Here is a 12722-nt window from a genome sequence, read left to right on the forward strand (position 1 = left end):
GGCAGCATGGGTGGTACCTCAACCCTGGTTAGAGATCCGCCTGCAAATGCCTTCACTGCTGTCCTTGACTTTGCTGAAAATTACAGCGACATTTACGATCACTGATGCTCTAGGACATGAAGCTCCTACAAAGTACTATTTTCATTATCATTATTGTTGTCATTTCTCTGTACTAAGTTGCATATATATCTTTGTAAATCAGGGAATAAGCACATACATATTCAAAATATGTAAAGGCAGAAGTGCGCAAATACATAAATACAAATAACAATAACATTAACTCTTGAAAATATTACATAACACTCCTGAGAAACAATCCAGTACTCTGTTTTGTTTGCTTTCATGCACTGACCATACATAATCAAAATCACAACTTGAAAGATAATCATTTCATTATCAAATATCTATGATGAAGAAAAAGTTTATCAATGACTTCAAAATTCAAGAGACTCTCTTCAAATTCAAGAAAAACTATGTTTTTTTAATAAAGTGTTCATATGCCGGTCACAATGGTACTGCTCATGCAGAGATAAAGAATATTCCCCAGGCAACTAGGTTAATGTCACTTTAAAAGAAAGAAAGAGGGAAAGACATACTTAGTTTATTCTGAAACTGGGGGAATTATCACATTGCTTGTCACTGATGATTCAACTTAACCCTGACCAAAAATTACTGAATAATCAAGTCCTTGTTGGTAAACACAAGATTTGATGCTTGAGGGGTATGTAACACAAAACAAAATGAGTTCACAGCGTGAGATCACAGAATTTTGTGTGTGTTCCCCAAAATAGGATAACAATTACTGAAGGAAGAGAGTTATCAATACGTTTATGGTCAAATGTGATATGAGACTAAGCTGAGACTTTCAGGCATTCAAATTTGAAATGAAAATAATATCATACATGTACCCCCAAGAAGATTTCAAAGATAACTTTTAAAAGAGGTCCAGCTACTAAAGGAGATTTTTTCTTTGACACTACAGCTCACTTTTGACAAGTGAATTTTGTGAACTTCAGATCCACTATTTGTGAGAATATTGCGCATTCGAGTCACTTTGAAATAACCATTTTGTTATATTCTAATGAATGTCTTTTTCGACATGCGTTTCACAAAATATTTGCTCACTGTTACAAGAGTTTGATACACTTATTTCACTGTGGGAAAGGATACCCACTATAATGTCACTGGATTGTGCCAAGTCAGTTGAATATGAAAGCATGATCAAATCACTTACATATCTGTATGACACAGTATTTGTATGAAAACAATGTTTGGATGCAAAGGTGTCTGTTTACATAAAACATTTAGACATCAAAAAGCATTAGTCAAAATACCTCTTTTCTTTACACTGCAAAAATCAAAGACTGTATTTGTTGACATTCTATGAGAATTCATCATTCTGCTATTTCAAAATGTATACAAAATGTTTGAAAATAACTGAGGATTTTTTAATTTCTTTATAGGAGTTTCTTTATTCTCCCTATTTTAAAATTTAGGTTTCGAAGTATTTGTGTAGGAACATTGTCTGGAAATTTTAAAGAAGTTTACATTTGACTAGTCCTAAAGTGAAGCTGTATAATTTTTGCAAAAATCTCTAGAAATGGCAGTTTCCTATCAAATCTCACACACAGAATAGAGTTGCCGAGATCCTGCAAGGAAAGCCATAAGGTAATAAGGGTATATCACAAACAGATATACTTAAGTGTCATCACGTCTGGAGCAGCAAGTATCTCTGGAGCGGGGCTGGAATCGGCAGCTTTTTCACCACATTCGGCATATGTTGACTGCTAAGGCAGTGGCGCACGGCGTAGCGGCATTGCTGCCGCAGTGGACGGGGTTGACAGCAGTGCTGTCGCAGCAAGTCGCACAACTCGGTGTCGTCGGCGACGCTCCGCGAAAACATCCCGTCCTCGTCGCGGACGTCGAACTGGCCCGATGCCCGGATGAGCACGTCCAGGCACGGCCGCTCGTTCTCGGTGTCCAGGCCGGCCGCGATGAGGCCCGCCACTCGCGAGATGGGCGTTGCACCGTCATGGCTCACCGTGTGCGGCTCGGCACCGTACTCCAGCAGCAGTTGCACGCACTCGTAGTTGCCCTTCATCGCCGCCCAGCTGAGCGGCGTGTTGCCGTGGATGTCGCTGACATTGACCGCAGCCTGCCTCTCAAGCAGCGTCTGCAAGCAGCCGGACTTGCTGCGGAAGGCTGCCCAGTGGATGGGGGTTTCTTCGTTGTTGCTCAGAGCGTTGGGATCAGCTCCACAATCCAAGAGGAGGGTGACACAATCTACGTCCTGCTCTGCTGCATAGTGGAGGGCAGTGCGGCTATAACCGTCCACTGCGTTCACCTACATGCACAATCAAGTAACAATGAACAATTTTCTTTCATCTACTCTTTACTTAAATCTGCAGTACCCAAACTTAATACCTCATCAGTTTTCCCATTGAGTTCAAGCTGATTTAAGAGGGGGGGGGGGGATAAAAGTCTGCCATTATGAATGAATTTTCCATCTACCTTCCCTGTTTACTAAAAGGTGAAAAAAAGGTCAAAACAAATCTAAAACACAAACCAGCTCTGTGCCCAATACTGTAGAAACACTTGGCATTCAAACAGCAGAGCTGTTCAAATCTGAATCTTTGGATGGACCACAATTATGAGTCTTGAGGAAACTCATGAGATATCTCATTGTTAATGAAAGGGATAAGTTTTACTCCAATTTTTTTTGTGTGTGTGTGTGTGTGTGCGTGTGTGTGTTTGTGTTTTAGTATGAGTACACCACACTTCACACTGACAAATCTGAGCGGGCACTTCTGAGTGAACCACTCAAAAAAGCACTCAGAGAGCACAGACTCCCGCCAAGCAGCTACTTTCCAGCCGTATTGTGATTTCCACCATTAAAACAAAAACAAAAGAAAAGAGATCCTGGATGCAGACAGTGATCCAGATCACTGCCAAAATTAAATCATCTATACCTCACGTCATTATCAATTTTTCAGGACTAAAAATTTCATCCAAATCCATTCATAACTTTTTGGAGTTATTTTGGAAATGGACAAAGAGATAAATAGATGCCATCAAAAACATAACTTCCTTGGCGATGGTAGAAAAAATGCCTGGTCTGAACGCGGTATAATGGTGTGACAATCCAGTATGAAAGGGGTATAATGGTGTGACCACCCAAGTATGAAAGGGGTATAATGGTGTGACCACCCAAGTATGAAAGGGGTATACTGGTGTGAACAACACCTACAATTCTTACCTCTCCACCGTGTTCCAGAATGAGTTTGACAATGTCCACATCACCTCTCATGCAGCTACACTGGAGGGGAAGGAGTGTGCCATGGGGTCTGTTGACGTCTGCTCCTTCCTCTAGTACTGACTCGACGGTGTCCTACGAGGTAGACGGGTCAATAAACAAGAAAATAGATTTCATTTTGTTAGGTTTTGATGGTCATTGGGCCCCAGATGTACCTGAAATGGCACATGAACTTAACCTTTCAACTTGGGAGGAGAGTTGGTGTATGGAAAAAGAGGGTCGAAATTCCTCATTTGCAGTCCACCAGGGTACATTAGAAAATCAATCGGATCTTTTACAAAGCAGAAAAAAAAAAAAAACTGAATCATCAGCTGTTTTGACGCCATACGGGTTTATGGCCACTAACATGGGTCAAAATTTCTTGGGGGAAACAAAATTGGTGGCTGCTAAGCACGGGGTCTTTAACATGGCTTTTTTTCATGAGGGGATTTTTCCGGTAGCTGTATAATGGCAGGTGGCCACTATAGACAGGTGGCCGCAAAGGCAGGTTTGACTGTATTTAGAAATATATCCCCCTCTCACATATTACATAGGATCTTACCTTGGGGTTTATCATCCAACCACTTATGGCTCGGATAAGACGTTCTGACAGCCTGTAGTCATGTTGTGCCATGGCAACGCGATGGTGGGTACTCATAGCATACCGTTTTCGTCCGTGATGAGATGGTTTATCAACAGCTGCACGGTGTACTCTACCTGTACCAATAAAACAGACAGCTGATGCAAGTCATGTTCCATGATTTCGTATAATTAGTTTATTTTTAATCATCCCATGAAACATATGTGACCCGCTGCAACAAAAGGATCCGAAAGTCGGGGCAGGACAATTTTCTGAAAATGACATGACAGTATTCCTTTACTCTTTCACTTTAATGTCATAGAATAACATGACTCATAAAAGTACTCGGTTGCAGAGATATGGATGATTTTATTAGCGCATGTCGAGGGGTTTAAGAAATCAGCGTTTCGAGAAAACCGCCTTCAAAGTTTTCCTTCCGACGCCATCACGATCAAGGTGAAGCAAGACAGTGTTCACCGTTTAACAATAGAAGGTACGCTCCTAGCAACCTCTGCGATGTTCATTCAAGCTTAACGCTAGCGGTCTACGCATGACTAATCATTAACCACGATGCCACGCACTGACCAATGAGATCACTCCCCCGTTGCTAAGGGCGGAGTCTAGCTGCGGTGCTAAATCCAAATCTTTGGACACATTTCTGTTCCGTCGAAAGTCGGAAAATCATGGCCCAGAAAAACGCTATTTTCTTGCCTTTCCTATGATCATTTAGCTTGGAAATTTCGGCAGATGATAGAAGATGCATTAGACTACAAAATTATGCCAAAAACAGAAATCTGCATGTTTTGACGGATTTTGATGATCTGACTTCAAACTAAATTTTCTCGGCTCACCCGTCAGCGACTTTAGGATCCTTTTGTTGTAGCGGGTCACATATGTAGGAGTAGTGATAAAAGACCATGATGATACCCACCTGAACATTGGCTTTGGCATAACTAGGGTAGGGCCTCTGAGAATAACAGTGTTTAGCCACTGACAGAGCTACCCTACTGAAACAAAGCAAATAAATAAAGAAATAAACTAATGTGGTTTATGATCAAAGATTAGTTGAATCAAGAAACTGGAAATAAACTCACTGTTGCGACGTTTCGCCAATTATCAATTGGCTTCTTCGGGCGAATGAAGCTCCCGATGATGGAATGGCCCTTAAATAGTGCGAGATTGTGCAGAGCGCACTGGACCTTGTCCAGCGCGCGAAAGACGGCTTGGGATCTTGCGAACGGCCCGGTCCCACGCGTGCGATAAATTGAAGCGGAGACCTCCTCTCTTGTTAAGTGTAGGTCTCTCCACACGTTCCCAGATGGCTTCCTTGACGCCCCTCTCAAACCACTTGGATTCTTTATCCAGAATAATCACTTGATTGGTGTTGAACGAATGTTTGCTGGCATTGATGTGTGTGTATACTGCTGAATCCGGGATGCTTTCTGAGCTGCTGGGTCTTCTGTGTTGGTTCATGCGAGCTTTTAGTGATTGTTGTGTCTCCCCTATGTAGAAATCATGGCAATCCTCCTGGGAACATCGGATGCCATAGACTACGTTTCTCTGTTTTTCTTTGGCGACTCGGTCCTTGACGTGAACTAATCTCTGCCTTAATGTGTTGTGGGGCTTGAAGGCAGTAGTGATGCCCTGTTTCTGAAACAGCCTTTTGATCTTGTCCGACAGATCATGCACGTACGGGATAGTGATGGTGACTTTCCGTCCCTGTGTACCATAGGTTCTCTGTGTGTTCTTGCTTTGTCGTTTCGGGGTGTCTGCTTTAGAGAATGCCCAGTCTGGGTATCCACATCCAGCCAGGGCGTTTTTGATGTTGGTCTTTTCTTTTTCAACCTCCGGTGGACTGTGAACTATGGTGTCTGCTCTGTGGAAAAGGGTCCTGATGACTGCAAGTTTGTGAACCAAGGGGTGATGTGACTGGAAATTAAGATACTGGTCCGTATGGGTCGGTTTCCTGTACACTGAAGTGGAGAGGGTACCATTTGAATCGACGTGGACCTCAACATCTTGGAATGCCAGATGTCCATCCTTGCATGTTTCTTGTGTAAAGGAAATGTGCGTGTCCAAAGAGTTGATATGACCAAAGAAAGACGCACTCTCTTCGTCATGGAGGATGACAAAAGTGTCATCCACGTAGCGGAGCCAGATACGTGGTTTGTGTCCAGAGTAGGTACTCAGTGCTGTGGCCTCAACCTCTTGCATGTAGATGTTGGCCACTATGGGAGAAACTGGTGAACCCATAGCACATCCATGTTGTTGTATGTAGTGTTTGCCGTTGAAAGAGAAATAGGTTGTACTCAAACAAACCCCTAACGCTTCAACAATCTGATCTATGGAAAGTGAAGTACGATCCTTCCAGCTGTCATCCCGACTAAACATGTCCTAACCGCATTAACTGCTTCTGATGAGGGAATCGATGTAAATAAGGCACTTACATCATATGATACTAATGTTTCATTTCCCAAGCCGTCTTTCGCGCGCTGGACAAGGTCCAGTGCGCTCTGCACAATCTCGCACTATTTAAGGGCCATTCCATCATCGGGAGCTTCATTCGCCCGAAGAAGCCAATTGATAATTGGCGAAACGTCGCAACAGTGAGTTTATTTCCAGTTTCTTGATTCAACTAATCTTTGATCTTGTACTTCGACTGGATGAATGAGAAGAATATACATCAGTCTAATGTGGTTTATAATACAAAGAATTTGGAGCTATTTTTCCCCTTTTTTGACTCTCTTTCTTTGAAAAAAATTTAAAAAATCATTGATTACAGTGAGACAGTTAGAACTGGGTGAATTGTGCAATTCAATGCTGACTGTGTGAGAGTTAGCAGCTCTGCTAGTACATGTAGTACTGATGTATAGGTACAGATGCAGAGTGGCATAAGTGGATATGGACGCAAATACAGCTTTGAACATTTTACTGTTTTAAGGGCGCATGTCATGAGCTCAACATCCAAGAGTCATACAGCCCATGAGTCCCAAAGCCCACAAGCTACACACTGCAATGTAAATGAACAATGCCTATGAGTTCAACATCAAGAGAAATAGGCCTACAAGCTATAGGCATACCGTCCATGAGCTTGGTCACTTGGTCGCAGGGGTGATGGGTCGTCCCATGAGCCTGACAATTATGAGTCGTAGAACAGCCCATGAACTCTACAATGAAAAAAAAAAGGTCCACAAGTCGTTGACCTAAATACAGGTACAGCCTACAAGCTCAACACTAGGCAAATAAGGTCCATGATCTCAACAGGATGAACAGCGCCATTTGTATACCAATGACGAAGTGTATTGCATAGGGTGCTGCAATAATGACAAAAGAAAAAAAAAACCACTAGGCAAATAATACCCACAAACTTGAAACTACATAAACAAGGCCCACAAGCTTGAAAAGAGGCAAACAAGGCCCGCAAGCCTAACAATAAGCAAACAAGGCCCATGAGCTCCATAGGATGAACAACTTCACCTGCAGTGTATAAATGATGACACACAAGAGTGTAAAGGGTGTCCTGATAATGACACTAGGCCTATGAAAGAACTGAATAATGGGAGAAAAATATGAAATGATGTCCATCTCAGATCAGCCTTCTGGAAAAGTGTACACTTGTGAAATGAAGTTTGCAAGGAAGCATTTTACAAATTATTTTCTTTGATAACTTAATTGATACCTACAAATTCTTGAGAGGCTGGTAGGATAATTTGCACTTATATGATAGTTACTAGTGAAGCATTACCAGTGAAGCAATGGAAAAAAGAAAGAGAGAAAGAAATAAAGAAGTCCAGCCCTTTTATCTTCTCGCATGGAAAGGTAGCAAGCCTAATAAGAATGTCATTTACTTGCAAAGACCCAAACTTGAAGCTCTATGTATGGCACGTTGTTGTTATTATTGTTGTTTTGGGCTTTGTTTTTTGTTTTATTTTGTTTTGATTTGTTTTTGAGGAGGGATGTCCATGAAAAGCATATTACAGCATGGAATATAAAATTTGTATAGTTTGATAACAATCTTGTGCCTGATAGCGTGACAAAACTGCATACCCCCTCCAATCATTTTTTTCCCTTTTGTCATTATTGTAACACCCTGTACAATAAATCTCATCATTGGTGTACAGATGGCGCTGTTCATCCTGTCGAGATCATAGACCTCATTTGCCTAGTGTTGAGATTGTAGGCTGTATTTAGGTCGACGACTCTTGGACCTTTTTTTCAGTGTAGAGTTCACGGGCTGTACTTAGCCCGCCCAGACGCTGTACGTACACTGTTTACGTACCTATGTACAGCGACTGGTCCGTGTATAGTTAGGGCTGTAGGGTTGGACCTACTACTCATCGACCGCCTAATGTTTATTTGCTTGATAAGAATATTTAACACTGAAATTCACGTAAAAAACTTGACCTACGTGATTGAGAAAATCCAGCTCTATCAAATGCCGTTGTTCCCTTTTCGATTCGAAGTTTCAGTGCAAAAATATCACCGACGAACTAGCGTGGCCTCGCTTCAGCTCCCCGCGGTAAATCTCGTTATCAGGATCGACCGCTGTTTTTGCATTGACAATGCACGCAAACCGAGTTGTATTGAACACCGTGTTGTAGAAAAAGTTTACGAAGCTTTTTAGAAACTTCCATAGACATTACATTGTGCTGTCATTACGATTCGGTGAAAATATTCATTCGAAATTTTGTCCTCGATTAAAACCATTAATGAACAGTGAATTTTCGCGTTTTCCTACACCATCCTCATCAACAGTCAAAGCCAATCCATTTTTATGTGCTTTGCGCGCAGTGAAGTGCGTACTAAGCGTTAGTGCGCCAATGAATACGCGGTAGGTTTAAAAGACGGTGGTCGATATGTAGTAGGGCTACCATACTATGACTCGCAAGTGTCGAGCTCAAGGGACAACCCGGCCCATCACCCCTTCAACCGAGTGACCAGTAGGGTGTTACAACTTACAGCTACAGCGTAGCTATTTTATTACAGTAGGATAGCCTAGTGAGTATTCTGAATGATACTTCTTGTAATCTTTACCTTCACCTACTAGCCAGACCTGACGAACAGATGCCGTGCTTTGCACGGTGTCCCAGCTGGAGTTCTAGGACTCATAGGAGGTGCCTCCCCGGTCCCAGCGACCGCCGTGCACAGCAGCGACAGTGACAGGGCTGTGTGCCGATTTGTGGGTAAACTCGGCACCTTGTAATGGGGTCGTGAGGGGCCGAGTTCACCTACGTAGTTAGGCCAAGTTTACCCACAAATATTTCTACAGTAAAATTACCAGTGCTTATTTAACCTTCAGCAGGCTTCGCCCTTCTTCTTTGCGACTTTACAGCCACAGACAGGGCTGTGACACCTCATGTGAAGTTTATTTCTAACGTTAGATCTAACTTTATTTAGTATTGATGACCAGCAGTGCCAGTGATCAAGGTGATCGTACCGACGAAGCCATGCATGCTTGCCATCTTGCCAGGACCTGGCTACATGGGTCAGAAAAGTCCTAGACAAGTTCTAACGAGTTAAATTTAATTCCCATTGTATTGTGCATGGTCCATGGATTCCCTGGATTCGCAATTCCCATGTTATTATTTACTTTACACCGCCAGGCGCCACCCCGGTCGGTCTCGTCTAGACCAGTTTACTTGCAGTTCATGAGCATGATGACTTGCACTCTGCCTTAATTTATGATACTTCTTGCATTGGTGGAATTCTACAATACCTTGGCTTGGTCCTTTTAAATTCGATCGGGAGCCTGCACGGGAAGTAGAACTAATATTTCAGCAATTGGCAGTCCGATCCTTTCCGAAGCATAAAGTTCGTCAGGCCCGGTTGTGTACTATACAAACAGTGCTCCGCTTGCTTGTACGGTACCGTGTTACTGTTCTACCGGTTTACGTATGTGTGACGCGGTACTGTAATACTCTCCCGTATTGGTAGAAGTAGTGTTTAGTGGAAGGTCCTTATTGTGCGTGTACCAAAGTTTTGTTGTACAGCGTTTTGTTATTGTGGAGAGCGCTCTCTATTGACACATTTTAGTTAGCCGGAAGGTTGGCGACCCAGATGGGTACATGACATTGTACTAGTATTTTTTTCTGACACAAAAAGGCGTAAGGTAAAGCAAAATCAGATATCGAAATGAAACTTATATGAAAATATCACTTTCACTAAGAAACGACAATAAATCTAGTAAACTAAAAAGAAGCCATATACATAGGGGATATATTGCTGATTACGGTGATTTAATGTTGCTGATTTTTCGGTGCTGTATAATACTATAACCAATTCAATTGTTATTTTCCACTCATGGGGTGGATTATCCCGAAGTAAATTGAACTAACTCTCGTCAGCCAAAGACTGGCATGTGGGATGTGCAAAAGAGAAAATACATTGTCTTGAGAATTGCAACAAAAAAAAAAAAGGTGCATGCTACATTATTTTTCATCTCCCCTTTATCATTAGTGAGAGATATGCAATACGACAAAAAACGAATCAAATTGTTCAGATACATGTCAGATGTTTATCTTATGGACTTGTAAAACAATTGGCGCCGCAGAATGCATGATATGAGAACATTAATTGGCTCCATCCCATCCTTGTGACAGTTATAAGGCCGGTTTTGTTTACGGATTTCTCATCATTTAGACAGTTCGATATTCCAAAGATTCTTTACCACGAAAATGAAATAAAGTTCGTTACCCGGAAGGTTCGTAATTCACAAAAAAAAAAGAAAAGAAACGAGGTTCTTTATTGTGAACGTTCGTAATTCCAGGACTAGAATACATTATGGAATCCAATCTACTTGTGTCCACGATGGCGCGTGTTGTAGTTTCATTTTTTTTTCTTGTTCCTTTTTTTTTCTTTCCTTCCTAACTTGATTTCATGTCAGTTGACATTGGTTTCTTTGATTTTGTTTCATATATCTGTTTGTAGTTTCATTGAGTCATTATTCGATCTCTAATTTATTTTCTAAGGGTCCCATATCGTACAAGCTTTGCTCTTTAGTGGGACCCTCCATTTCCATTCCAATCCTTGTATTATGCGTATGTATATATACCTTTAAAAATGAGTTTATGTTGTTACTCGTGATCACATGTATTTTGTTGATTTACGTTTTTGAAATTATTCCAAATATGTTCTGTTAATGCATTGTACATAATTTTCCCTGTTTATTTGATGGAAATGAAGAATAAATTTGAAAGTTGAAAATAAGGGTCGCTATAAAACAAATTCGAATGTTCGTTTATTAATCCAAAAAACGAAGAAGGGTTCGTTACTCAAGGTCCGTTGATCCTAAATATATTAAAACAAGGTCAGTAATGTAGAAGTTTTAGTTAGTGCACACATTCTTTTCATTTTCAGAATAACGAAACTTTCATTTCATTTTGGGATTAAGAAACCTTCGGAATAACGAATCTTCGGAATAACGCTACAAATGTTATGATTAACGAAATCCTTTTTCGTATTCGTATAAATGAGCCACTTTTCATATTCGGATAGCGAACATCTAAGGTACACGAATTTTGCGTGTTTCGGAATAACGAACACTGTTGTCAGCCGAGAACAGGGAACTTAACTTTATTTTAGAACTTAACGAACCGTCGGAATAACGAGCATAACCATTTTCTTCGTGTATTACTCAAACACATAATCATTGGCCCGAATTCTCAAACGTTACTTAGATTTAGTCCATGGATTATTAAGTTTGCCGTTTGGAAAATGTTCAGTGGGTTGAATTTAGTGCATAGATTATAGAAAGCCCATATGGTTTCAAGAATCCATGGACTGATTTAAATTTTGAAGCGACGTTTGGGAATTTGGACCATTGTTGATGTCTGGGTGCAGAACCTACTGTGTCCGTCAACAGTGCAAACTAGTTATTCAATCATGCCAGGTATATTTCTATCCTATCATTTCAAAGAAAATAAAGAAAGAGGATAGAGATCACTCTTCTTCTTATTCTAATATTGTATTTTGCCTTAAATTTTTAAATGCAATGAATGATTGTCTAATATGCAGTGCATCGTTTTCTCACTTGTTAGAGTTTAATATTTATCATGAAGATTATTTATTCCTATATACATTGATTATTACCATTCATCCTGGTAAGCCGAGCTCTCTCTGTAAGAAAATTGAAATAATATATCGGATTTTTAAAAATGGTTAATGTTTTTATATTGTACGTTGTACATCTGTGTTGTCGTAGTCTCCTTTACTATACCCATATCATTCATATATATATATATATATATATATATATATATATATATATATATTGTATAATGTGAGAAATAGTTCCCTGGGTCCTGAACGTACGCGGTGCCGCATTGTTGGATGCATATAGTTGAAAGAAATTGGACTGAGGCGGGACGTTGCTCTCGATCTTAGTCTCCCTTTTATTTGTCAAGCTTTCGGCCCGTCATTGGGCCTTCGTCAGGACCTACCAACAGAACGATTATTACATGAATAACCTGATGTGTCATATAATATATAATGCAATTTCACATATTACCAATCTTCTAAATCATTTCCTTTATATACACAAATCAATCATTCAATTCAATACAAATATCCAATCTAACCTCAAATCATCATCAGAATAACATCATATGTCCAAAAAATATATAAATAAATTCTTATATCATAATGCTGCCATATGATAATCATATTGTTCTGTTGGTAGGTCCTGACGAAGGCCCAATGACGGGCCGAAAGCTTGACAAATAAAAGGGAGACTAAGATCGAGAGCAACGTCCCGCCTCAGTCCAATTTCTTTCAACTATATATATATATTGTATATATATATTATGTATAATATATATATATACATATATATATATATATATATATATATAT

The 12722-nt window shown here is 40.4% G+C and overlaps 2 protein-coding genes across 2 annotated transcripts; both read right to left on the reverse strand.

The window, feature by feature from the left end:
* Window positions 1-1508: 1508 nt before the first annotated feature.
* Window positions 1509-9713, reverse strand: LOC139716906 (ankyrin repeat and SOCS box protein 8-like). The gene is made up of 4 exons (XM_071628429.1): window positions 9589-9713; window positions 3855-4009; window positions 3257-3388; window positions 1509-2344 (listed from the first exon to the last, which is right to left on the reverse strand). Exons 2-4 carry the CDS (start codon window positions 3948-3950, stop codon window positions 1709-1711), a joined length of 864 nt encoding a protein of 287 aa, XP_071484530.1. The 5' UTR covers window positions 3951-4009; window positions 9589-9713; the 3' UTR covers window positions 1509-1708.
* LOC139717010 (uncharacterized) lies at window positions 4434-6125 on the reverse strand. The gene is made up of 2 exons (XM_071628527.1): window positions 5067-6125; window positions 4434-4496 (listed from the first exon to the last, which is right to left on the reverse strand). Exons 1-2 carry the CDS (start codon window positions 6123-6125, stop codon window positions 4434-4436), a joined length of 1122 nt encoding a protein of 373 aa, XP_071484628.1.
* Window positions 9714-12722: the final 3009 nt, after the last annotated feature.

Source organism: Diadema antillarum, unplaced genomic scaffold, assembly GCF_040938485.1.
Source record: "Diadema antillarum isolate AM-2024a unplaced genomic scaffold, OU_Dant_1.0 scf00000071, whole genome shotgun sequence".
Classification (NCBI taxonomy): Eukaryota; Metazoa; Echinodermata; class Echinoidea; order Diadematoida; family Diadematidae; genus Diadema; species Diadema antillarum.